This window comes from Ixodes scapularis, unplaced genomic scaffold, assembly GCF_016920785.2.
Source record: "Ixodes scapularis isolate PalLabHiFi unplaced genomic scaffold, ASM1692078v2 PGA_scaffold11__112_contigs__length_91849675, whole genome shotgun sequence".
NCBI classification, from domain to species: domain Eukaryota; kingdom Metazoa; phylum Arthropoda; class Arachnida; order Ixodida; family Ixodidae; genus Ixodes; species Ixodes scapularis.
This window is the reverse complement of record NW_024609837.1, coordinates 66,335,304-66,362,295: the sequence shown is the minus strand read 5'-3', so window position 1 is coordinate 66,362,295 and position 26,992 is coordinate 66,335,304. Positions and strand designations below refer to the sequence as shown.

At 44.2% G+C, this 26,992-nt stretch overlaps 1 protein-coding gene across 1 annotated transcript; it reads right to left on the bottom strand.

Annotated features, from left to right (window-relative positions):
* Positions 1–184: 184 nt before the first annotated feature.
* On the bottom strand, positions 185–26,315 carry LOC8042278 (protein GOLM2). The gene is made up of 7 exons (XM_002415369.5): positions 25,848–26,315; positions 24,978–25,118; positions 12,248–12,302; positions 10,996–11,068; positions 7,482–7,587; positions 4,821–4,895; positions 185–1,135 (listed from the first exon to the last, which is right to left on the bottom strand). Exons 1-6 carry the CDS (start codon positions 26,091–26,093, stop codon positions 4,857–4,859), a joined length of 660 nt encoding a protein of 219 aa, XP_002415414.1. The 5' UTR covers positions 26,094–26,315; the 3' UTR covers positions 185–1,135; positions 4,821–4,856.
* Positions 26,316–26,992: the final 677 nt, after the last annotated feature.

Here is a 26,992-nt window from a genome sequence, read left to right as displayed (position 1 = left end):
GATGCCACTGCCAAAGAAATGCCCCCGTGGTTCTGTTTCGGCCACTAAGGTGCAAGGCTGAGGGTTCGAACCCTGGGTGGTCTTTTCCCCAAGGAGTCAAGTCGTGGCCCACGACCTCAATTGCTACGCCCCGTAAAGCCCCGCCATTTTCTTTTTTCTTTTTCGAAGTAAAGAAAGTGGGAAATTCACAGTGCAATGAACCAAGGTTTAATATAACATAAAAAAGAAAAGCATTAAAACGCCTGCACATGGAATAGTCACCGGCTTTAAAACGGACCCCAAACAACAGAGGGTCACGCCACTCCATACAAAAACCAAACTCGAGGTACACCTTGTATCCAAATCCAACAATCTGCATATTGCATGAAAAGGTAATAAATGAAAATGATAATGGCTGAACAGGGACATCACATGAATCAACCGAGCTGAGCTACTAAATGCCGAGCTAGAACAAGCATCCGCAACCTCTTGTTGCGGCAAAAAATCTTCTAAAACAATGAGAATACAGCGCAACCAAATGTGAAATTTCACGTGCTCATTAAACAAGCTATACAGTAAAGTTTGCCTTCATTCATCTTTAAATGACACTAATACTAATTTGTGCCCTCTAAAGAAATTACCACCATGTCTTTATGTGCTTGTCAAGGTAAGATTCAGATGATTCTGAACGAGTGATCCTTAGTTTTTCTCGTCAAAGTTATTCTCAGTCAGAGATTACAAAAGTGACAATTAAAAGTTAAAAATCGAGGGTACCTTCAACACAACCAAACAAACACACAAACAATGGAAGACAAAAAAATGCTTTGGCCGTCGGACTCCCAAAGACCGCGTCCGAACGGGCGTCCAACTAAAACAAATGAGCTGACGGTCGAAACGACAATAACATCCCTTTCCCCCGCAACCTCTTAAAAAAAAAACGATGCCATCACAGTCACCACAATGTCACAAGCTAGACTACAACCGGAGCTGGGCAGCTGGCAAATGCTCCCGCGTCCGTAAGGATCGACGACCTCTCGCGCACGACGACAACCGCGGTCGAGGCTCGGAAGAAAACAAATTGATGGATGGCGGAGATCGTCCCGTCATCTGGAATGAATCGCTCAATCACGGCAGTTTCCCCTCTTGCTTTGGTTACCTTGGAGGAGGAGACAGACGGACATGGAATAAGAATGCCGTTACAAATCAAGTACAAAAAACCTTCGCTAGGAAAAGAAAAATAAAGCCCGCAGACATTGACGCAGAACTTACTACAGTCTGTTACAACTCAAGAGGGTAGGGTGAGGAAAGGAAGGCCGGGGAGGAGGAACCAGACAGAACGCTGGAGAAGAGAGGAGGAAACCTCCTCCTCTTTTAAGCGTTTTGTATGCTTCCTCCTCTCTGGCCTTCCTTTCCCTCGCCCTACCTTCTTGAGTTGCAACGGACTGTACGTGGGTCCAGCTAGGTGGTGGAAGCTTGGAGCATAAATATCTAAAGGGAAAAAAGATTAACCTGTTTCGGGCAGTCTTTGGCGGTGTTTCGCAGACAGTGCCACAATGGTGCTTGGTGACTCGAATCAGAAAATCATTTACCATCTGAAAGGGTAATTGATTCTACATTGACAGAAACAAAAGGTCCATAATGTCTAAAAGAAAAAAATGTAGATCCCTTCCACCTCACGTGAAGATGGAGGACCAGCGAAGCTGTTATCTTTACAACGTCTAGGACGATGCCTAGAGGACGACGTCTAGGACGACCTCAAGGACGACCGTGAGGACGATGTCTAGGACGACCTCAAGGATGACTTCTAGGACAACCACGAGGACGACGTCTAGGCACCGTCCTCTAGGCATCGTCCTCTAGGCACCGTCCTCGAATACGATGTCTAGGACGACGCCTAGAGAAATTCAGCCTTTCCACTCTGGTGAAAGCCAGAGTGGAAAGGCTGGAAAGGTTGCTGCCATTTATGAGCGATTGCAGCAACGAGACAACGGCAAGCTGGTTGTCTGGTTGCCGCTGTCGCTCATAGATGGCGGTAGCTGTCTGGAGTTTTGTGTCAACATTTGTTTGTCCACGGACACGATACTGGGGAAACTAGCTTTTAACAGCTCCGCTGTAAAAAAAGCCTCGTGAATTTCTCTAGCGGTCTTGTTGCGAGGTTTGGCCAGTATTTAAATAATTTTTAACTGCGTAGTACAGCAACATCTATTACAATGTACAGCAAGATGTCCCGATGCCGCACTCCGTAAAGAAAGAGGGTTCACGAGCCCGGGTGTTTACACACCTGCCCGTCTGTGACTGAAACCAGTACCTTGACTGCGATGAAAAAAGAATGCCCTGTATAGTTTTCTCTCTCTCTTTTGTGTTAACCAATTTTATTCTGAAAGAAAAGTTTTTAGTCAGCGCTGTGTTTGTCGGCGTCTTCTACAGGGTGTCACAAAAGAAAATTTACACGCTTAAAATGGCTCGCAAAAATAAAAAAACTGGACGGATCTTGTAGCAACTTTTCTCGAAAATGTCTTTCACTGGTCACAATGTTGTGCTAAAATTTCAAGTCGGAACTCCGAGTACAAAGAAAATAAGAAAATGGTAACTGATTTTTAGAGCGGCAGCTGTCGGGGAGACACCGAGGGACGGCCATGTTTCTTTGCCTTATCCAGAGATGGCACTACGGATTCACTGGACGCTGAATGAACGAAAAAGCGCGCTTTTATTTGAGTTCTTGGTTGCGTGGGATATTTCCCAAAATAAGTTGTTTGGGTTTTCAGTTACTGTATTTACTCGCAGAATGAACGCACTTTTTTTTCCGAAAAATCGATGCAAAGTTGGGGGGGGGGGGGGGGGGTTCATTACGTGAAGTAAAATTTTTGCGTCCTATTTACTCGCATAATGAAGGAACCTTTTATCCTGAAAAATCAACGTAACTTCTGTTCTGATCTCTTCGCGCGCGGCGTGCGACCCCCTAACCAAACTGGGCTGTGCAAAAAAAGAAAAAAAAAAGCTTCTCTTTGTTTTCCTTTTTTTCTTAGTTCCTTGGTTTTTTTTGCCGCCTTTCGCAAGCTGTTTTATTTGCTTAGGCGTTGCTTAGGCCAGGGCTTCTCCGCTTATCTTCCTTATCTCCTTACGCGCGACCCCCGTAACTAAACTGCGCTGTGCAAAAAAAAAAAAAAAAAAGAACAAAGAGCTCCTCTTTGTTTGTTTCTTTATCTTAGTTCCGTGATTTTTTTTTTTTTTTCTTCTTCTTTTTGCTGTCTTTCGCAAGCTGTTTCGTTTGCTTAGAGGGCTTCTCCGCTTCTCTTTCTTACCTCCTTGCGCGCGGCGCGCGACCCCAAAGTCCAGACTGCGCTGTGCAAAAAAAAAAAAAAGCTCCTCTCAATGTTTTTTTTTCTTGCTTCCCTTGGATCTTTTCGAATTTTTTTAACGCCTTTTGCAAGGCGTTTTGTTTGCCCACGCTGCCCATGCATTCGCGACCTCGCAGCACCAGGATAGAAAAGTGCGTTCATTTCGCGCGCGTGGGGGGAGGGGGTCAAAATTTTGACGTCCCAGTGGGGGGTGGGTTTAATACGCGAGTGAAAAAAAAGTCGAAATTTTGAGAGCTGACTTGGGGGGGGGGGGTGCGTTCATTACGCGAGTGCGTTCATTGTAGGAGTAAATACGGTAAGTTTCACAGTGCAGAAAGTGTCACACCATAAATAAGAATAAATAAAACCACCAATGTCTGCTCCAGAAATGGCACACTAAGACGCACTCTCTGAGCATCCGCAGGCAGCATTTCGCAGACGGCCCGCACCGTCTGTCAAACGCTGCCATATACTGTACGAAACAGGCTCTTTTTAATCTTCCGAATGAGATAAGTTCATCCGTCAATATTTCCACTCCAAGTTTCCACCACTTAGTAACACCACCGTAGTAAATCGCGGTGCGATACGCCAAAAAGAAAAACCGACTTGCAGAGTGTCTAAATTGGGTCCAAAGCACCGGTGCACATGCTGTAAAGGTGCACTCAACTAGCTAAAACAATTATCAGCCTAAAACCTGTTTTAGGCCTTGTCTCTTGCGTGTCCCCCTTTTGACGCCCGTCGTCTCCGGTCACGAAACGTCATTGGCGCGACAACGGTCACGTGACGTTGTCGGCATAACTGGATCGTGCGACGACAACCAAGCGACACGGTAACGTTGTCGGCATCGCACGACTACGTCACGTAACGCCTGGCGCAGCTCAAAACATGTAGCACATTCCGCATCTCTTGGCTTTGGGCCGGTGTGCACATTTGCATTTGACTGTGCTCGAGCGCATTGCTTTCTCTGGTATCTGCTTACGACATAGGAACCGACTGGCGCCATTTCTATCGGCGTATAAATTTTTACAATCTCTTTCGTCGTTGGCTGGAAGTAATTTTGACATTTGCTAGGAGTGACTGTTTCTCGTAGATGGTGAGTACATTTGGCCTCACAAATACGGCAAAACCCTCGTAGTTATACACAGTTCCAGGGCCACCCAGTAGGGATCCCCAGTGCGTTAATCTGTTCTCCGGTTCTAGGCAGTTAGAAGAGAAATCTACGCACTTGAGCGCAGTCAAATGCAAATGTATGAATGGGCCTTTGATCCGTAGGATTGAAATATGTTTATGAACGTAAAGTCGAGGCACAAACAAGCCGGCGAAGATTAGACGTTACGCAACCCTGAGACGGTAGGCAAGCAGAGGAAGACACATACACGAGAAGTCTCAAACGCAGCCGAATCGTAAGCTGCGCACGAGTCTTTTCGCATAGGTGTCATTCTTTGCTCACCCGCCGTCTCGGGGTTTTGCGTTACGCGTATGCATTTACGGTGCTTGCCTTACCAAATTCCCTTTTCAGTCCAAGGAGCCGTGCCGGAGCTAGAAGTTTGGCTTGGGATGCGTGTCTGGGTCCAGGGCCTGGCAAAAGAGAATGTGCGAACCGCGGTCCTTATAAAAATGGCGACGGAAGAGTTTCTGTAGTTGCCAAATGTTTCTGCTTCTGAGCACCAATGCTCGAGAACAGAGACAGATATCGGAATGTATAGTGAATGCTATACACGTTTGCAAGTCCGGTCTCAGGGCGCCGCCATCTTCCTCAGTGGGGTGCGCTCTTGGCGCGGCCATAATCCGATTACGACGCCTTAGCAAGGCTTCGTAATCGGATTATGACTCGTCCGAGCGCACCCCAGCCAAGCAAGATGGCAGCGCCCTGAAGCCGGACTTGCAAACGTGTATACATTCCGATATCTCGCCGACAACCGAATGCTTGTCGGCGTTGTGTTGGGCAGAAAACTCCGTTTCACGCGCACTGCGTCTTGACGTCGGGCAAAGCGGACGCACTTGCCTCATGGGAGGCGGCAGTGTCTTCTAAAAAATTGGCAAGGCTACACATTCCTCGCTGTTGAACTCGATTTACGCGTAATGTCAGACGTAAGGGAACCCACCGCTCGTAATGACCTGTCTCAATCTAGTCTTGGGCAGGGACTCGTGCGTGCAATGTGTCCTATTCCAACATATTTCAGTGACCGCAAAGGTGTGTTGTCTGGGGTCGAGTAAATCAAGAGTGGATATGTATAAAAGTGGGAGATACTATGTGCACTAACAGCTGTCACTGTCATGTCGCACGCTGTGTGGCAAAAAACTTTTGATTTTTTAAATACTGATTTGAGTAATTTGAGTCGTCTGCAAACCTACGAATAAAGCCGCTTAAAGCTAACGTATATATGAGAAAGCAGTGACATCTCCCTCCCACTGTCTGCCACGTGCAAAGAGCAGAGGCGTTGCCTGCCATGGCCGCGCATCTTCCGCTACAGTTATGCTCCAATTGTGGATGAAAGTGATGAAAGGTAAGCAATGATTTTCGCTTTTCCGTCCGCGATTAAAAGTTGTCACGCGGCGTCTGCTTGCTACTTTGTCGCCACTTTCCCGTACAGAGGGACCCACTTACTATGGGCGTGGCTTAGCTACATCCGTCTTTATAACTGCCGTTACAAGAAACATAATTTGTTATGACAGTACGTTTATCTCGCGATTACTGGAATAGGAACAGTACTTTCAAATGCCATTATGAGAAACATCTAAAGAGCAAGCACCAAGTTTTGGGCAAAGTTTTACCCGTGCATGCTACGCTCATCACCTAAAGGAAACGTTTTGTGCATTACTTCGTACGCCACATAAAGTAGGTACTAGTTCTTACAAGATATACTCGTCGGAGAAAAAATAATGCTTCGACATTTAACACGCACGTTTCGATAAATAGCTATACAGTTCTTGAAGCAAAAATGAGTAAACCGTAACATCCCAAGAAAGAGCCTACCAAAAAGGATTGGCGTTTTTTTTTTAAAAATGGCACATCATGCCAAAAATAGGGGGCGGGTTATCTTTCGGGGGTGGGGCATCTCGGGACATCATGGTAAGTAGTAAATTTACTGCAAATTACACTTGAAACCCGTCTACAATAAAAAGAATCTTTTTTTGTTTTGCAGATATAGGCCAAAGTGCTTTTCTTTTACCAACAGCAGACTAGTTTCACATTCGAAGTGAAAAATAAGTGCATTATTAACCCCTGAATCGATGCCATAGTCACTGACAGGATGAGAACACTAAGGCATTTTTTTTTAATGCCCGGCCTCCAGCACAGATTAGTTGCCTTCCACCATGCTTTGACTGCAGATGAAAACTTGAGGCTCACGAGATGCCAAATCGTGCTCTACATTATGAATTCCTAATTATAAGCACATTTTATGAAACAACCCAACCCGCAGAAACCGTACGTGCAGACGATATTGTACCTCGATCCAATTTTATTTGTCTTTTTCGTGCTTGGAGCACGAGATCAAGGCAATCTACAAACTAATTTTCCAACGTTTATCGTATCCCATTAACCTTTTCGTGTGTGTTTAGTTCTCTTCTGTGATGCTGTGGCTGTAAAAGTATGGCACTAAGGGTTTGTCAAGCCTCCAGGGAAGTCTTTTACTCCTAAAGCTTCTTCATTCTTTGGAAATAAATACCATTATTATTACAACAATTATAGGCTGACCTAATTCTGAAAGGCAGTGCAAAAAAAAATGATTTTTTTGTGCATGAAACGAGTTGTAGGTTTATTACAATATCCATACTCAATTAACATTAAATGGAATCATATATTTTCCTTCGCGGTAAATTTTTTCAGAGTCATATTACATACACAGTGTGAAATGTGACATGGAAAGGAACAGTGGACGAGAAGGAAGTGAAAGTGTGCGGAAACGTCGGACCGCTGCGCTCCGGCTGGAATGATCCGCAGGTAAACGCAATGCTAGCTGCCTTTGCGTCCGCCCACAGATCATTTCGGTCAGAACTTGGGGTTCCAACAGCCCCACGTGCTTTCACCTCCCTCTTTCCCCCGGTTTCTATCAGTGTGTTTGCACGCCTGCATATAAGGGTCTTTGAAAGGCTCGCACGATACCCGGAAGCTTCCCAGGCTCCCAAAGACCCGTCAGAAAGGAAAATTCCGTCGCTTACCGTGGTGTCCTGTGCGCTTCCGGCATTGACGCCATCTTCCTTCTTGGGAGCGTTATCCTGTTTGGCCGCCCCCACCGCGGGTGAACTCGATGGCTGTATTGCATTTCTGCGGACCAAAAAAAAGCAGCGAGTCAACCGTCTCGTGTATGGATGCACAAATAGCTGTCGTGATGGCAGCGTGGAATCGATTTTTCTCCACTAACGAGCGCCATCTGCGGAACTGTCTTCAAACTACAAGTCGCGGGCAGCCCAACTTGCTTGCGACCATCAGAATACATTGGCATCGTGCTGTTGCATCAATCTTTGTTGCCTTTTATGAGCCACACTAGCGTACACCCAAACAAGAATGGCCAAGAAAGGCAAAATAAGTGCCAGGATAGGTGCTGAATATGTTGGTCGACCGGAACTTTGCCCCGCAAAAGTGGCGATGGGAGGAGCAACACAAGGAGATGGGGTGTACGCACGAGCGGAAGCTTACTGGGAAAAGGTCTTTTAGAGTAAGTTACAGACGCAAAAAAAGACTGTTACAGAAACGGTGGGATGCAAATGACGGTAAAGGTCACAAGCAAGTGTGGTAAGCTTACACCGCAAAACGAGCAGGAAAAATCGGTGCCTGCAAGTAGAAAGCTCGAACATTCACCAAACGTGCCTGGAGGCAGGGCATTTTAGCTGATGATATTTTTATGCATAGCTACCTTTCTGGGAAAAATAAGACCAACCGACTTGCCCGGGTCATCGGCGGACAAGTTTGCAGATAACCGAGTTAGCGACGCTTGTAACGCGTGGCAGCATTTCTCGACAGACACAGCGAGCAGACGCCACAGTGCGTCTGTTCGCTGCACCTATCGGGAGATAGCACCACACGTTACAAGCATCAAGTACTCGGTCTTCTGCGAAGCCGTCCATCATTGACCCTGGCAGGTTAGTTGGTCCTGTTTTTAATGGAAAGAGAGCTATGCGTTAAAATTTCATCAGTAAATGCACTACCTCGATGTACATTCAGTGAGACTTCGAGCTTTCTATGTAAAGGCACCAATATTTCCGAATGAAATCACTGCGCCAGATCTATCGTAGCTACCCTATATTACGGAAGCAGCCACAGAAAGGGGTATTATTGAAACAATCAGAAAAAAAATATCTTAGAAACAGTAAAAAAAAGGGGGGTTATTACGAAAACACTCGCGCAGACAAATACGACGGCATAAAAATATTTTTTTCTTCGCAGACTGAATATTTTTTTAATGTTGTGGAATGTGAGTTTTGGAAATATTTCCCCAAGCACAAAGCAGAAAAATTTGCGATGCTGTGGATTTGTTACCATTGACTGCCACACTATACTCCGTTCCACCTTCAGTCCGAGCGCAGCGAATGCCACGAGCTATCCCAGCAGATCCAGCGCCGGGAGAAAATCGCGTGACCTGCCGGTTGAGCTGAGCGACACAGGGAGCTCAAGGTCAAATGACATTCTTTCAACGCTGGATTGCCTGGGATGGCTCCTAACGTCCGCTGCGCTCGGACTGAGGGTGAAACGGAGTATAGCATGATTGATTTTTTGCAATATTTACCGAATCGCAAAATTAACGAAAGTTAAGTTGTTTACAGTATAATGGGACAATAGAAAAAAGACATGTATATTGCATAAACAACCACAGAAACAAGTATTAAGAAAACAGTAACAAAAAAAAAATGGCTACGGAAACAGTAAAAAAAAAAAATAGGTATGACGGAAACAGGTGCAGAAACAAGTATTTGCAGAAAATAGTCACAGAAACTAGCATTGCAGAAACAATAACGAACAAAACTGTAAAAGAAAACAGAGCTGTAGACGGGCTTGTCGTTTCTGAAAATGCCCTGCACCTCAGTGGCAACACCGGCTATTTTTCCACAATATGCATCGTCACTTCACACTGCGGAATGGTAAATTACGAGGTAACCGCGGTCGATCTCATTGAATTCTGTTTGTATTGCAACAGATTTAGATATTCGTTTTACTTTGGCGGGAATTATACGTAGAGAGTTCACACCATTCATTGGCATCACCAGCATGCAAACCAGGTAATGGCCTAGCATGGGTCAAATAAAGGCGAAATACCCCACATTTTTTTTTTCCAACGGGAAAACCTGGTAAGAAATACTTTGTGCACTGCATGAATCATGCACAAAACTTGTCATTTTACAGTGGCAGTTGTTAATGCTTCTTTTCAGCAAAATTCGGAGGGTGAGGGTCGTACTGCGATACCACTCTCTCCCCGTTGCCGTTCCCCCTCTCACAATCGTGTAGTCCATGGCCAGATGCACAACAGCTATCTCTCTTTCTCTCTTCACACCCCCCCCTCCCCCTTGCATCCACACGTCTCTCACTATGTTTCACTTGTTTCTGTACACGAGCAAATGCTTTGACTGAAACACTCGAACCGACTTACGAGGTAAATTAACAGGTAACCGCGGTCGATCTTATCGAATTGTGTTTGTCTTGTAACAGATTTCGATTTGCAGCATAAATATAAGAAACGACGTGAAATTCACCGGTGCTGCAGTATTTGAGGTCATTAATATGTAAACTCTTCTGGTGCCGAAAAATCGTAGCACACAGGCGCAACACATCAAAATAAGAGTGCGCACATGCTACGGCACAAAGTCAAATCCAATTTGGATCATATTTAGTTATCACTGGCCCTACGAGAGGGGGGGGGGACGGTGGCACACCGCGGCTCGGAACATGTATAGCGAAAGCTTGTGCTGTGGGATCCTGGGATCAATCTCGACACCTGCTCGCTTACGCCGGTCAGCTCGCTAACCAACCGGTGTACGGACGAAATGGAAAGTCCCGGTACCCTCTCTATCACCTGTGCATACACATTGCACACCCCTTGCTTGGTTCGTTTTAACAACTTTCGGTTGCCAAACTTTGCCGCAGAAAGATGCCCCTGAGTATAAAAGCAAAGCTTCCAAAGCACATCTTTCAATTGCATAACAGCTATCGCTGTCGATCGCGGCACACTCTGTGCAATCAGTTGCACATTTTTGTTTTCCACAGTGTTGTTGAAGACAGAAAGCTTACGCTGGAGGAAGGACAACTCCCTGCCACCCTCATGATGCAAAACATTGCTCAAAGGGACAGGACAAAGGAACAAACACACAACAAGCACGCGCTGACTCATAATTGAAATATTCGTTCTCTTTCGTGTATTTAGCTGCCAGGTTCCTCTTCTTTCTTTACCATATTTTATTTGTGAGTCACTGCGCAAGTCTCCTGTGTTTGTTCCCTTGTCCTGTCCCCTCAAGTGCTGTCTTTCATCCTGTACAACAATCGCCAACTAGACCGACTTACCACCTTGCTGCCATTCTCATCTTGTCAGCGACTACGTATAAAAGTGGTATTGTATTTTACCTGATATCATCGCGACAAGCTTTTAACATCTGGAACATATCTCACTGAAATGTGGCAGAACTTAGTGGGGTGTAACGCAGATCGTTGGACAGGTTTGCGGGAGATGAACTGCGCCATACTCACGGAAGTTGGGCAGCTGCATTTTCTTTGGCTTCTCTTAGAGACTTCATTTCTTCCGTGAGCTTCTTTAAAAGAGCTGACGGTAAAAGAGGAGTGAAGAAAGCGTCAATATTATTGTTTGTTTGTGGCCCAAACTTGGCCACCGACAGAATGCGAGCCCTGATCAAGGGATGCACAAGTACAATGTTTACACTGATTTTGCTGGAGGAAATTTATGCGCTCTAGATCAATTGGGGAAGTTTAGCTACTCAAACCACTGAGCACCTTGCTAATTCCAAATCGAAGGTAGTACCATAAAACAGTAATGAATAGTAAAAATCAGATGACTATCCTTTCGTTATATAGTTTACATCGTTTCATTGCTCCTTCTAAGCCAAGCATCTGTATTTGGTAACTTCTATTAGCTCCAAAAGGTTTGTTGTTCTCTTTAGCTACTTTCGAAAATTGGTTCCACATCTTTCCACCTCCTGAAATATTGATTAATGGGATAATCTATGATCAACAGATAATCACAGATTTGTTGGTTTTGGAAAGAAGACTTGCAAGCTGCCCACAGCAACGAAAAAACAGAAAAAAACATAGTTAAAGACTCAAGAGTAAAAACAAGTGGGTGGGAACAAAACTTGATTCCTCTCCTATTGTTCATAAATGTAAAGGATTTATTCCTTTGATATGTAACTTGCAGACTTGCTTCATAATCCATTATTATATGTAGGTTTTTCAATAATTTAATTTACAATTCTCATTCCAGCCTTATTAAATAAAAAAAAAGGTCTATAGATTCTCTTAATTTTTCTTGAAGACATTGTTTCAATGGAGCCCAAAACATGAACAAGAGGAAAACACCAAGCTAGCGAGTCGCAAAACAGCTGAAAGCAAAATGGTCATTTATTTTTCTCTAGTGCCACTGTACCAACAAGAAGTACTGAAATATTTGCATGTTTCAGCCTTTCAAATCTTGCAAAGCAGACTGAAAGTACAGAAATTGTTGCATCGCCCCTTCAACCTTGAGATCATCATCAGTGCCACCGATGAGAAAAAATATATTTTTAAAGCACACAGCAACACTGGGGCTCTAATGATCTCGAGATCCCTTGTTGGGTTGGCTGTCCCAAGCATAATCACATTTGCTACGACATCCCATATTTGGAACCGGATATTGTCTCATCAAAAGTTTCCTGATATTTTATTTAAAGAAACATGGTTCAAACAACAGCAACATACACAAGAAGGCCAACCAGTTTGCTTAACTCACCTTCGGTTTTTGACAGGTTTGAGGTCGTCTCGTTCATGCTTAACAGGCAGCCCGTCTGGAATGCGAGTTTCAATAGAGCACATTAATAATAAACTCTCTTCTACGCCATTCGTAGAACAGTGCATAATAAACTCTTTCAACGCAGCTGAAAGCAAAGCAAAAGCAAAGAAAACTGCTTCCAGATATCCGTCATTAAGTACGAGAAAACAATTAACTTCAGTGTCCCCTCTATGCTCACAGCTATGGGCATTGTTTCGTGGTTATTTGGGAATCATTACAGATTAATATTATCGGCAAGAATGGATGATTTTGATTACTTGTCGCACTAGGGGACCTCTGACAGACCAAGAAACCAATTTATTCTTTGATGCCAAATGCCGGAACAAGGCATCAAGACACTGGGAGTCGTGTATCTGCTATAAATGCAAGCGAAATTCAAACCGAAATGAGAGGATCAGCGTGGAAAAACTTTTAAAGTCCCTTCAATTGTTTCATTTTCAGCGACAACACAACACATTAGGGGGTACACCGCTCTTTCAAAATGAGTAAATTGAAAAAAAAAAAAAAATTACATTTCTGAAATTGTGTTTTTGAAGATTGCATGCATTTTTCATCTTGACCTCGAGTATTTTCGTGAAATGACTATTTATTTTCAGATATTTCTATGAAAGTGGAGTAAAGTGGATTAAAACTTAGGATTAACCTAGTTGGTTCATTGTGACCTGGAGGACTTACAAGTGCAAAAAACACAGAAGAGGAAGAGACACATACAACACGGACTGGCACCAGTGCGTTTTGTATGTGTCTCTTTCTCATCCGTGTTTTTTGCACCCTTCAAGAGTAAATTGGGTCTGTGAATGTTTGTTTCCTGTTATGTCACAATTAGCTATTTATACACTGCTATTTTATGAAGGCTATCTCCACCTGTATACAACCGATTTGTCATTTCCCCTTTTCGTGGTAGAAGTATGACTGAGGTATCCAAGAGGGATTTAAATATGTTAAATATGGCTTAAGTATTATTCTTTTATATGCCTTGGACATTTCCCGTGGCAATTAACCTCAAAACTAAAAATATTCAGTATAAAAAAAAAAGAAAAAAAAGCTTATGAATAACCTTAGACTTCATTTATAACTTATTGAATTCCTTAGATCTTCTACCGTAAAATACTGGGGGAGCGCCCAAGCCACTTTCATTGAAAACTAGGTTAATCTAGACAGGGGCACTTGTCCCGTCAAATCGGCTGCTCAACGTATAGTCTGCAGGGTTTCCAAGTTCTGGAAATGCTAATAGCTGGCGCACGAACAACGGGGGCGCTTCCGCTGTCTTTTACAATAGTTGACTAAGATATGTTTACTTTCTAATTTTACGTTTACTTTCTAATTTAAAATTTTGAGTTTGTCTTAATACCGCCCATACCGTAATGTCCCGATTGAAATACCGAAGGACAGTTTATTTTTACTAATCATAGTGTTCAGATCAATAATGTCCCAGGCGTAAATGTGGCTATTTAGCTACGGCGGAATATAAGCGAACATTGCTGACTGTGGTAAGTACAGTTATTTTTGCCTCACTGTCTTTCGCCCCGATAAAAAGTTTGGCACGGACGCTAGTGATGCAAAACTATCGATAAATTGACTATCCGTACTATCAATAGTTTTTCCAAAACTATCGATATTTCCGCAGAACTAACGATAGTCGACTATCGATAGTACTATCGATAGTTTTTCGATAGTCGACTATCAATAGTATTATCAATAATTTTTTTATAGTCAACTATTGATAGTACTATCAATAGATTTTTATAGTCAACTATCGATAGTACTATCAATAGTTTTTCGATAGTCGACTATCCACAGTTTTTTTTTGCTATCAATAGTCAAATTTCTGGTGACTATCGATACTATCGATAGTTTTGCACCACTATGGTAAGTGCTTGGGCTAGTTTGTGTCCCATTTGAAAAAATAAATCGAGAAAAAGAGAAGAGGGATCGACGCAAACTACTAGTTTTGCAAAACTATCTATAGTAAACTGTTGACAGTACTATCGATAGGTTTACGATAGTCAACTATCGATAGTTTTCCCATAGTCAATTAACAATAATTTTCCAATAGTCGACTATCGATAGTACTATACATAGGTTTTCGACAGTCGACTATCAATAGTTTTTCGATAGTAGACTATCAATAGTAATATCAATAGTTTTTTTACTATTGATAGTCAGGTTTCTGCCGACTATCGATATTTGCACCACTAACGGATGCACAATCCAAAAAATGGCACTTTATCAACTTTACTTGATTGCCTTCCGAAAGTTAGCCCACCCCTTTTCTCACCCGATTTTCTCTCGATTTTAGGTGGGCTATTTCTGGGGTATTGCGGTGATCATTGCAGATGAAATGTTTAATCATATCCAAACTAATTAATCTATACCAAAACCGAGTATACATTTCTAATTTGAATGTAAAGGCAAATATGCTAGAAAACTTCCATTCCAATCGAATCACAAATTTAGAAAAAGCCCTAGAAGCAGTGTTGTACCCTAATTCAACATGTTTTCGGTGTTCTGGGAGTGATAAAACTTCTTAATATATGCGTGTCCTAATATTTTGAATTATGAACGTAATGCTGCAGAGGGCTCATAGCTCTTCATATGTTCTAAGCTGTAGGCGTAATCACTCGTGGCCGAAGAAGAAAGAAAAAAGGGAGAACTGGGAGAAGTCCTCGTCGGTCTTCGTGCGTGAACGTGCCGCTGCTTGAGCCACAACTGGGTAGCTCTTTCTCGATTGTCGTAAGAATCTAGGCACGAATAATTGCCGTGTAGAGGTCCTCGGACGGGAGGAGAGACGCTTACGTCATCTTTCGAGACATCAAATGTCGTTCTACAAGATGCCTGATATCACCAGCAAATACATCTTTTTCCTTCACCTTTTTACTTATGTTTTCGTTTCTAGTGGTGCTAGCATTTACTTTGTTCACCCCTAAGCCGACAGAGCAGGGGGGGCTACGCATTCGCCCAACCAATCGCCGCCTCCCTTTCAACACCTGACCCTGCTTTCTGCGCACGGGTGCAGATGGGAGCACGATCAGGCAGTGGAAGACAGCCGCGCAACTGGTCCAACGAGACCGTTGCTTGCATAGCACTGTCGGCTTAGGAGTGAGCGAAGTACAATATCTAAATGGGCATCGTTTTGCAGCTGTACCGACCGTTTCGGAAGGAACAAGAAGTAAAAGACCGACTGACTCGCAAAAAGAATGACTGATGCGAAATAGAGAACAATGCCGTCAATTTTTTTTCTTCCGCTCGATCCCGCGTCGCAGCAAAGACGAAAGGACGAAAGACGTCTTGGCTCTGTGCTTGCCGGTTTTCCGCGCGGCGTTAGTGCCTCTCATCTAAGCGCTCCGAGACTTGGGCGATGGGCGAGAAGCGAGACTACACCGCAGAACGCGGGGATCCTGGGTTCAATCCCCGCCCCTGCTTGTTTCGATCTGGATGAGCGTCGTACCGGCGTGCGGTCGTGTATCATCTACTGCGTGGTGCGCGTCAAAGAGCCCAGGCTAGCGGTTGTACTGCGCTGGCTAAATTGCTCATCTACAGCTGGGACACCGTACGCCCGTTGATGAAGACTAACTTCAAGCTATATAAGCATACACGCAAACACAACACGGAAAGCGAAAGCAACGTCGCCGACAGTTTCACAAATTCAACGTTGCTGCTTGCAACTTCGGAACGGAATCTCTTGCCAAACAAGATTCTTAGAGAAACCAACGCCGCTAAATTTCAATAAAGCCTCACTGTCTTTATTACTCCTAGTAATGAAACTTAAAATTGTAACAGGAACTGCACTTCTGCTAGTATTGTCTCAATTGCATGCCTGTACATGCTTTGTTCCTACTGTCTTTGTTATGCTATTTGCAGACTTTTGGAATTCCATGTAAACCGTCGCTCGACTAATACATAGAAATGGGTCCTCAAGGTATATAAATACATTCTGGTTCCTCAGCCCTTCCCGAAGGAAGGATTATTGTCCTAATGAAACGGACGCCGGCGTACTGCATATCATACGTCAGCATGAGTGTACTATGTCGCTGAAATAGGTTAGCCTCCATCTGGCATCAAAGTTAGCAGCATTATGCATTACAGGTAATGAGCTTACTATGGACTGATTGCTTTTATGGAGAAACCTGCGACTGCTGTATAATAAATTAGTAACTACCGGTAATATTCAGTGATCATTACTTTTTAGGGGGCTCCTTAAGTGCTCTCTCCCCTTTTGGACTTACATTTAATTTATATTTCTTTTCTGCTGGGTCTGAAGTTGGGTTTAACTCCCACTACCACCTGGCTTTTCGATTGTTTCAGTATAGTTATTTTTTATTAGGTATCCTATGAAAGCGTCATTTCTTGCTGTATTTTGTATATCTCATGCACCAATATGTTATTGTCCCTTCCATACCAACTGCTACAGGGTCTTCCTATCAAAACAGGAGTCAAAAATAAACAAACAAAACCGAACCGCCTGCATTTTTCGGCAACACTGAACACAGGTGCCGCAGGAGACCTAGCATATAGCTGTCATATAGCAATTCATAAAAAAACATGAGACAAAATGCACACACTCCAAACAAATCTGACTTTGGCTCTTCACGTGCCTGTCACGCACCACAACCCTTCACAAGCGGAAGTCCACTCCGAAGGTTACCGTAACACTGCTTCTACCATACATTTCCTATACTCCGTTTCACCTTATGTTGTACCGCAGCAAAGGCTAGAAGCGCGAGCTCATAGCAATGGCAGCTGCCCTTACTGCACGAGAGCTTGTGCCGCCAAGATGTGCCTTGAGCAAGGAGCTCGCGCTTGTAGCCTTTCCTGCGGTACATCATAAGGTGAAACAGAGTATAGAGTGCTACATCCTGTGAGCGACCTTATATGCGCATGCTCCACACTTCCCAAATCCTGCGAAGTGTGCCTTTCCGGAATATTTTGTGAGCTCACAACTTTGCGATTGGGAGAGTTATGTATTCATTAGAGTAAGATAACATATTCGCAGGATCTATCTTGTGCAATATTATTCGTCACAAAAATCAGGCCTTCGTAAAAATCGACTCTTCAACGACTCTTCAGGACAGTATGAACTGCTGCGAATGGTTATTTAAGGTAATAAATCCCACTGAAATAATATTTGAATACAATAATTTCGAGCACCTAAATTAATGATTCCTTCAAGTTCTAGAGGTTGTAATAAACTGCATTTTATAATTCACATGAAGAACAACAATGTGCTGGTCATTTGATTATGAACCTCAATTACATTTTACATGTAGATCATAACAAAAATGGGCATGTGAACGATCAATTGCCTTCTTAAAAACAATCCCGCTGAACTCGTTAATGTTCTTCCCAAGCTTCCTATAAATTTAGTTATAATTTATAACTCCTATATAAAGTAGTAACTAAACAAAGGAGTTGACATAAAAATGAACCTACAAAAGAGCTGGAATAAAAATAAATCACAAAAGAGTGGACATAAAAATTCTCGCAATACTGATGTATCCTTGCTAAATTTTAAATTGGAAAGAGGTACCGCCAGGACATCGCAGTCTGTCATACAAGCCAAAGTTGTGAAAGAAATTACATTGCGTCTCGCCCTGGAAAAGTGCATACCCGTTTGCATGCGAGTGCGCTGCAGCGAAAAAAGACACGCAAAATTGCAATGCCTACGTTGCGGTTGGCGCTTCTTCGCAGTTCACCAGTGCGCAATGAGAAGCGCACTCAACGAAACTAACCCCCCAGAACAGACCACAAAAAATATTGCGAAACTTCAGAGTACTGTCAGTCTTTGATACGAAATGAAACCAAACAGTGTGTTATCTGGAACAATAATCAAGAGTTCTGAAAACTCATACAAGTGTATCGTAACAATCCGGTCGGGTAGGGAGGCCTGAGCAATTATGTGTTCAGCATGGACGCAATAGCGTTAAGGAGCTTGTGTTGCAGCAAATCCGGCGTCTGCGGGAACATGAAATCCCATAATGCAACGCGCGCAGCCACGTATGATGTCACACATGGGTGTGATGTCGTGACCCTATCAATTGTTAAATTTCGTAAATTTAGCAGAAACTTTTCTTGCTAAATTTAGCGAAAAATTTTCCTTTCAGATGTAGCGGAAAATTTTCCCTCCAAATTCAGCGGAAACTTTTCCCACCAAATTTAGCGGAAACATTTGTGCCAAAATTAGCGGAGAAATTTCCGCTAAATTTAGTGGGTCGGTTGCATTAAGGGATTTCATGTTCCCACAAGGTCATGACGTCACAGCTACGTGTGATGTCACGCGTCATGAAGTCACACGTGACATCATGTGACTTTACGTGACACGTGATGCTACCACGGCTTGGGAACGAGCGTGGGTTTAAACGAGAAGGCTTTGTGGACGGGGCCCGATAACGCTTTCCACTCTGAAAGGCGAAGCGTAAGTGTCCCCCAACTTTTTATTAAAGTGAAATTAAGTTTTGGTGGAATGTTGATGCAAATCCCTCACATTTTGGTAAGACGTATCAGGATGTGGCAGGGTAAGCACTTTGTCAGAAATGGCGCAACAGTCACGTCACTGTAAATAGTCTATAGATTTGATCTCGCAAACACTCAAAAACTTTTGGTCGGTTATACATGGCATCCCCAAGAAAAGAAACCCAAGTTTTTCGGCCCTGGTAAATAAACTATGCGTCGCATAAAAGCTCAAACTTTTCTAAACTCTCGTTTCGGAAAGGCAAGGATAACGGCCAGTTCTTCTTGTTAAACATACAGAATAACACCCGAGTCACGTGGCTGTGGAAAGAAATTACAGGAATTATACCATTTTTAATCGAAAATTAAAATCTTAAAAAGTTTTCATTTTTTGCAAGGTTGAAGATAGGTACCGCAGCTTTTCATAATGAAAGACTATGAAAATGCAAAAAGTAAGCTGACAGCCACTTTCCTTATCACATTTTGAGTACAGAAACTTGAAAAACTGGCTCCACATACCAATCCATTATCAAATCATAGTTTTCCTAAATCAAGGTTTGATGCAAAAAAGTGAAACAGAGTTCAGAAAGTTGCACTTTAGATGTTACCGGCATGTCGGAAACAATTCACTCCGGAAAATAACTCTTTAGTTACAGGAGTGAAACTTTCTGACAGCGTTTATCAGGGTATTTAAAAGCTGATAAGACTAATTGATAAAAATGTGACATAAAAAATGCAATTTTAAGGTATTGTTTTCCCTTAAAATAACGAAAATCTAGGAAAAATAATCTTTACAAATGGGTTGTCTCCCCCACCCCCCTCCACAAATGTAATGTTTTCGTAATTTAAAAAATGAAAGCCGTTTACAAATCCCTGTAACGCCGAATTGGAGCGCAGCTCTTGAGGAGGAGTAGGGAAGGGTACTGAGGGGGGTCACGTCACCTGCGGGTAGTCACGTGACCCCGGGGGGTCACGTGATCTCGGGGGAGGGGGGGTCACGTGACCGGGGGGGGGGGGGGGGGGTCACGTGACCTCTGGGGGATCACATGACCTCGGGGGGTCACGTGATTTCGAGGGGGGGGGGGTCCCGTCCCCCCCCCCCCCCCGCCCCCCGGTTACGCCTACGCCTACGCCGACGCCGCTCAGGCTGGAAACGGGCCCCTAAGAGCTGCGCTCTAAAAATAAACTATACACGTTTGCAAGTCCGGCTTCAGGGCACCGCCATCTCGCCTGGCTGGGCTGCGCTTGGACGCGTTACAATCTGATTACAAAGCCTTGCTAAGGCATCCCAATTGGATTATGGCCGCACCCTGGTGCACCGCACTGACCAAGATGGCGGGACCATGAAACCGAACTTGCAAACGTGTATATGCAACGTCAAACACTCAGTTTCCGCTTAATTGTAGTGCTAGCAGTCTGCACCATATGCCACAGCTTCAGAACAAACCTTTATCCTATTCAAAAAATGAAAGCGATTTTCGGAAATTTTCAATGGCAACATGGTGGCCGACAAAGGTCACGAATACAAGTGGCTGGATGGCGCAAACTACCGAGCCAGCACCCCATTTCTCATTGAAAGTCAGAAAATCACTTGTAGCTGTAGAATGTTCTGAAACTCTGGCATCTGGTCCGGACCGCTAGTGCCACATTTGGGTGGAGAATGAGCGCTTGGCGACACATAGTTTAATTTTGCGTTGAAGAAAACACTACATTTCTTTCCCTCCAGAAAAGTATAGCAAAACTTGAAATGACTCTTAAATTAAATACGGCACTAAATATTTATATTTTTTTATTATGTAGAAAGAGGGGAAGAGGGAGAGTAAGTTTTGTGACATCTACAGAGATGCGACTGGTCCGAATCATTTTAGAGCACTTCTTGGAGAAACTTACATGTTATTTCGGAATCAGAAAAAAAGTATGTTTAAAGCATAAGCACACATTTCATTTTCATTCATACCAGCGTGAACACCATGTTAAGATTTACGTGTTTATGCCTACTTTGCCCTCCTGCTTTTCTGCAACCTTTCGATGGCATTAACAACATGGCAGGTTTGATTTTTTAGCTGGCAGTTTAATGGACCTTTCTCGAAATACCGACGTGACCGGTTAGCGCTAGAAAGCATTATGGGAACTGTGAGGGCGTAGTGCCCTCTAGCCAAACCAAGTCAAGCCTTGTCGAGCTTCTACATGCTGATGGCGCACGCTACCACCCGAACTGCAGCGCCATTCTTAATCCATTCATGCTTCCAGGTGAGCTAACGGTCTTGAAACGTTGTTAAAACAAACTGCATTGTTTGTTTGTTTATAGTTTTTTATTGGCAAAGAAAAATAGAATGTATTAACTAGCTCAACTGATTCCCGTAGAAAAAAAAAAGAAAGAGATGTTGGATGCGTTAGTGATACCTAGCTCCCTTGGCGCATGGCTCAAGCGTGATGGCCCATTAAAGAAAGAATGATGGCCCATCCGAAAAAGGGCAGTGGACAAACGTGCTGCGATCGAGGGTTTCTCACGTCACATGGGAAAGGCAACGCAGCACACGGTGCTGCAGAGATTGCCGTCTGCCGTACAAGGGCAGGGGCTCCGGAAGTCAATTCTGATCGGGGGGGGCGGGGGTCAAGGCTCACATCCTTGCAGTGCAGATACCCCCCCAACTTTGAAGATCGTATGCGTGGAAAAACCGAAATGGAGGAAGCGACCTTTGTTTAGCCGAAATCTTTTCTGAGTAACAAAAAGAGATCTTCAAAATCTCTAGCACGCAAGAGCGTTTCTGTGGCCTCTCCTGTCACACCGAACAAAAGTATGAAAATGATTGACGGATGGCAGAAATGCTTTTCGCGTCTAGGCGTCGTGCAGAAACTTCAAGGGGCGCCTCCCATGCTAGGCCAGCTCTGAACCCTCCCCGGCCATTATGGGATCAGTGAGCTTAATTGGCACGGTATTGGCATGGCCGAGCTTGAAAGAGCCGATCCCAAGCAAAACTCGTCGAAGAGAGTGTGCAGTCCCTCCAAGGACATATGCTCCGGACTGCTGTTCGTCGAAGCACTCTGCCAGAGACCAATTTCCCACGGCAAGAGGTTTTACGTTTGGGGAGGCTTATCCAGAGCCGGAGGGAGGCCACCTCCCCGCCATCCTTTCCGATGACAGGGAACGGTAGAAAGGTGCCTTTCCTAAGCTGTCCCCGTCCGGCTGCCAGTGATTAAGATGTGACCAATACACGCGCCTCAAGGCTGTCTCAGAAGAAACGTTTACTCCAGCACTTAACAGGGGTATCAGCTTTACTACCAATTCTCGTCCCGACAAAACGTCGCTGTCCTTTCTTATTCCGCCTCAAGATTGGAAGGTGCGGTAGCATGTTGCTCTGACTACATTAAGGGAGAGTTGTGGGTCAGCCTTCAGCGTCGGGGGGTCATGACCCCTACGAAAAAAACATGAGGGGGGCGGACGCCCCCCCTGCCCCCCCGGTTCCGGAGCCCCCGTACAAGGGGACCCGACGCGAACATAGGCAAAGTGGTTCTTGTAGGCAGTATGGCGGTGGCAGCAGACGACGAAGCAGCGACCCTCACTGTTCCCGTAATGCCTCATGCACGCCGCCTGAGAGCGCGCGCTACTTTCCAGAAAAGTCCATTGCACATAGAATCACAGAGAACAACAGCAAGATCCTGATTGAAGGGCAGTATGAATTGCTGTATGTGGTTATTTTAGGTATGAAATTTAACATAAACTAAATAAAACATTCCCCGGAACTAACGCTAGAATATAATAGTTTTGAGCACTTAAATGGATTGTTTTTTGTAATAGAACTCCAGTTCTTAACTTAAATAGAAAACAATGCTCTTGAGAAATAGAAAACAATGTTGTTTGATATGAACCTCAATGACATTTTATAAACAGAACTTTATGATAATGAAAATCAGCATGTAAACAATAAATATGCTTTTTTATTAAAAAAAAAATAAAAATAGCCTAATTTGTTTAGGTAATTGCCAGGCTTGCATTTACTTAACAAGGTAGAGCGCAGCTGAAACTGACACCCAATTGGCCGCCGCCGTGTTGCACATTTTTTACCACTATGTAGACACGTGACCTTATAGTTTTATGTCTAGATTTTAAAGAAATATCGCACACAAATAATTGCTTATTGATCTTTAATAACATTAACGACGAGATAAGTTATGTTTCGTTTCTTTAAGTCCGAAATGCGCTTTTACGACAAAAACTCAGGCAGCTTTGCAATGCCTCCACTAGATGCTGTCGGTCGCGGCGCTGTATTTTGGGTTTTTATCAGAGCTAGACACTGATTTCTGAGGCTAACGCTATTGAAAAAATAGTTTATTGTGTTCTTTACAGCAATCACAATACAAATCTCGGCTCAGTTTTGCGTAAAACCTCAGGATTTGGTATGGTCATGTGTCTACCGGTCAAAATTGTACAACATGACTTCAGCCAAGTGGGGTCACTTTTGCCTGCTGAACGGGATACCAGTTTATCGTTCTAAGCCTCTCTACCTCGTTGCACTGACTGCACTAGCTAATTTAGTTTTAATTTAATATATTCACTGTGCCACTGAACGCATGGAGGCTGTAAAAAGGTAATAACTAACTATAGTTGACATAGACAAGTAAACATATAAAGCAGTCCATAGAAGTTCTCTCGCAATACTCAGGTAGCCTGGATGAATCTCAAATGTTAAAAAGATGCCGTCAGAATATAGCAGTCTATCATGCATAACAGCTGCAGCTTTATTCAAAAACTGTGCGCAACGTCCTGCTTCAGAGGGGCGCTTTCCCTTTATCACGTGGGTGCACTGAGGCAAAGCAAGGTGTGCAAAATTGCGACGCCTACCGACTCTGCGGCAGTCGCTTCACTGCGGTACTCCGCTGCACGGTGACAAGCACACTCAACGATCGCTTCAGTTATCCATCCAAAACAGACAACAGCATGATAAACATAGCAAAACTTCAATTGCTCTCAATGTTTGATACAGATATCAAATGGAATATGATGATATTGAAGGCGATAATCGAAAGTTTTGGAAATGTGCATGAGCCCACCGTAACAATCCGGCCCTGTAACGGGGCCCGATTTCTTGTATTTTTAATATGAATAATGTGAAAATAAGTTTTGGCACAATGTTCCTCACATTTTGATAAAATGTAGCGGGATGTAGCAATCGAGGTAAGCATTGTGGCGTAAATGGTGCAAATCGGATTGCACCTCTGTTCTACCCAAGAAACTATAAAATAAAAGGATGCAGATGTTTTGCCGGCAGCCGGCACAAGAACCCGCGAAAAACATTGCCGGTAGTTCTTCCCTATTGGCTAACTTTACAATCACATGATGACCGCCAGCATCTTTTGCGAGTGATATTGTGCCAACAGCCGCGGCATACACCTGGGAAAGGGAATGCCGGCTGCTTGAAACACCTGTCTATAACGGTCTAGACTCTTCGAGTTTGCACTCGCTCGGCAATTCTTTTTAGGAGAGTAAGTTTGTAGTTTCAGAGATGCCCGTGAAAGAGGAACCAAATCCGTGGGCCCTAAAGTCGGCGTACGTGACACTTGCTGGTGCGCCGCAAGAGCCAAGTGGGTATAAACACAGGAGATGGCAGTTCCAGCAGCGAAAACAAATCTGAGAACTCCAAGAGCCCGTAACATTCGACACTGGGGCAACATTACCCAAGCCCCGCACCCTCCTCGTCCTGCCCTGTAAACTAGACGAGGCAGCGTCGTTTCTGGGGCAATCCGATCGAAGGTACGATGGCACATGCGCTTGCCTTTGAGCAAAGATGTGGACACACTCCCCCTCTTTTCGGAAATGCCACAGCGAGCGCACAGAAAGTTTTGGCAGAGTTGCACGTCCCTTGATGGGAGCCAGCCAATTACAAAACACTGCCGGAAGAACCTTTCCAGGCACTTACGCCGGCTGCCGGCAAAATATCCACATCCTAAAAAAAAAAAAAAAAAAAAAAAAAAACTTTTTCTGCGCGAGCTGCAGTGTTCCTTTCGGGAATAAATCCTTTAACAACACTGATCTACTTCCCGTACACCTTAGGGAAGGAGGTGTAATTACAACGCGTTTCGAACCCAAAAACCAAATGCGCGTATCAGATAACGCTCGCGTCGCGCAACGAAGCGCGGCAGGGGACTACGAACCCCGGAAGCCTGGGACGAGCAAGCGAGCAGCTGGCGGGAGGCAGCAGTAAAACAAGGCGCTCCCACTCACCAAAGCCTTGGCAGCCGTGTCCGCCTCGCGTATTTTGCCCATCAGCTCATCGTCCTTCGTGCGCAGCGCCTTCTCGACCGCCGACTTCTCGCGGTCGCGCTGCGCGAGCTGCTTTTCGGACTCCTCCAGGTTCTTCAAGTTCTGCACACGGACAAACATGCGGGGAGTTCCTTCATTCCACGAACGCGCGTGCACGCCAGGGAGGCTGAAAGTCCGGAGCTTGCTCTTTTATACTGTTTCATACTTAGCGTGCAACGTTGTCAAAGCTACTGGCGCGAGCGTGGGGCTTGATCTCACAGATCATTTGCACGGGTTCTCGCGCAAACGAAACCATAGCATAGATGAAGCCACGCGCTCGCGCCAGTAGCTTTGACAGCGTTGCACGCTAAGTATGAAACGGAGTATGGGTGACCTTTTACCATGACCGGTCGTGCCTTTAAAATTGCGAAATGCAACTCTTTTTTATTTATTTTTTACACGCTATGTTCTGTACGCTGTGCGCGAGCACGAGTGCGTGTTTTTTTTAAAGCACGAATGCTCGTGAGCGTGCTCTTTTAATTTTTCGTTTTTCTGCGAGCACCTCTTGGCAGATCAGTCGGAGGACGCTTATTTTGTTCGTTTCAACTTCGAAATAAACTGCAAACTAAAAATCTGAGAAAGAAAAAAAGAAAAATCTGCTGCAGATCTTCAGTTTACGCCATTGGGCGTAACGTTCTTTCACAGTTCTTTGCTTATTTCAAACAAAACTTACTTTTCCTCTTTTTTTTTTTATAACAAAGTAGAGGTGTTTTTGCCGGTCCCAACCTTGATATTTACGAAAACAAAAGCGGTACCAAACTTCGCCAATAAAAGAGGTACCAAAGACATCACCTCCTCGAACTTCGTCTTGAGCTGGTCGTGCCTGTTCTTGATCTCGTCTTTCTTCTCGAGGAGGGCGTCGAGCCGGTGCTGCAGCTCCCGGTACTGAGATTCCAGGGCGCTGTACTGCGACGACAGGTTATAGTAGCAGAAGCCGATGAGTGCAAGGCCGATCAACAACGCTGCCAAGAGGAACGGGGGAGCCCGGCCGCCGTAATGGGGCCGCAGAGACCCTCGGTTGCTCCCGTTCGCCTTCATCGTCGGCTTGGGCCTCGTCTGGATGATTGGTGAAACGCTGGAGTGATGGCTCGGGCCGAGAACCGAGTAATGCTATTTGTAAAAAGAAAGGGATAAAGGAGGCGACGCGTTAAAGGGAGTGTAGCATCGCCACCGTGCGTTGGACGGATGGGCAGCAGATTCCTCGACGCGGCAGCGGACGTAAATATTACAGCGTGGCCAACTGCGGCACACTTTTCGTCTGAAGGCGGTGGGTTTGGGTGTTTGTACTTTCTAAATAATTTCGTATGTTTCTTGTTAAAAGTTCGTTGATATGCTAGAAATATTGTTTCAAAATATTTTAAAATAAGTTTAACATATAATAAAATAACCATAAAAGATTATTATTTTCGAATGATGATACTGCTGGCGTTAGTTCTAGTTTCCTTTTCAACTGTCGCGGTTTGAAGAGGCGGTTAGTAAAATCCGAAACAATACGTTTCCGGTTATTCTATTCAAAGCCGCACACAGAACGGAATTAATAAAGCCAATCAACCAATCAGGTTGGAGATAGCGAGATTTTAACTTCCATGGAGACTGCGAAAGAAAACAAAAATAACCTGTGGATACTTTGGCAGCCTAGAAACGGTGATGGCTACTTCAAACACCTAAGGCATACTTCTGGTCCTGTTTTGAATGAAAGGAAAACTCTAACCAAAAATTGATACGAATCTCGAGGTTTTAAGGCCAGTTCGGCCCCTTGATAACGGGTGACTGTTTTTGTTTTCGTCGTCGTCTAGCAAATTCCTTTCATTTATTGCCATTCCTAACCAGATGGATGTCCACCAAAAGGTTTACGTTTAGTCCAGTTTTGTGTGTACTTGTTCTATAAACTTTTAATTAGCATCCTAAGACCGGTTCGGATTTGGTTTTAAATCACA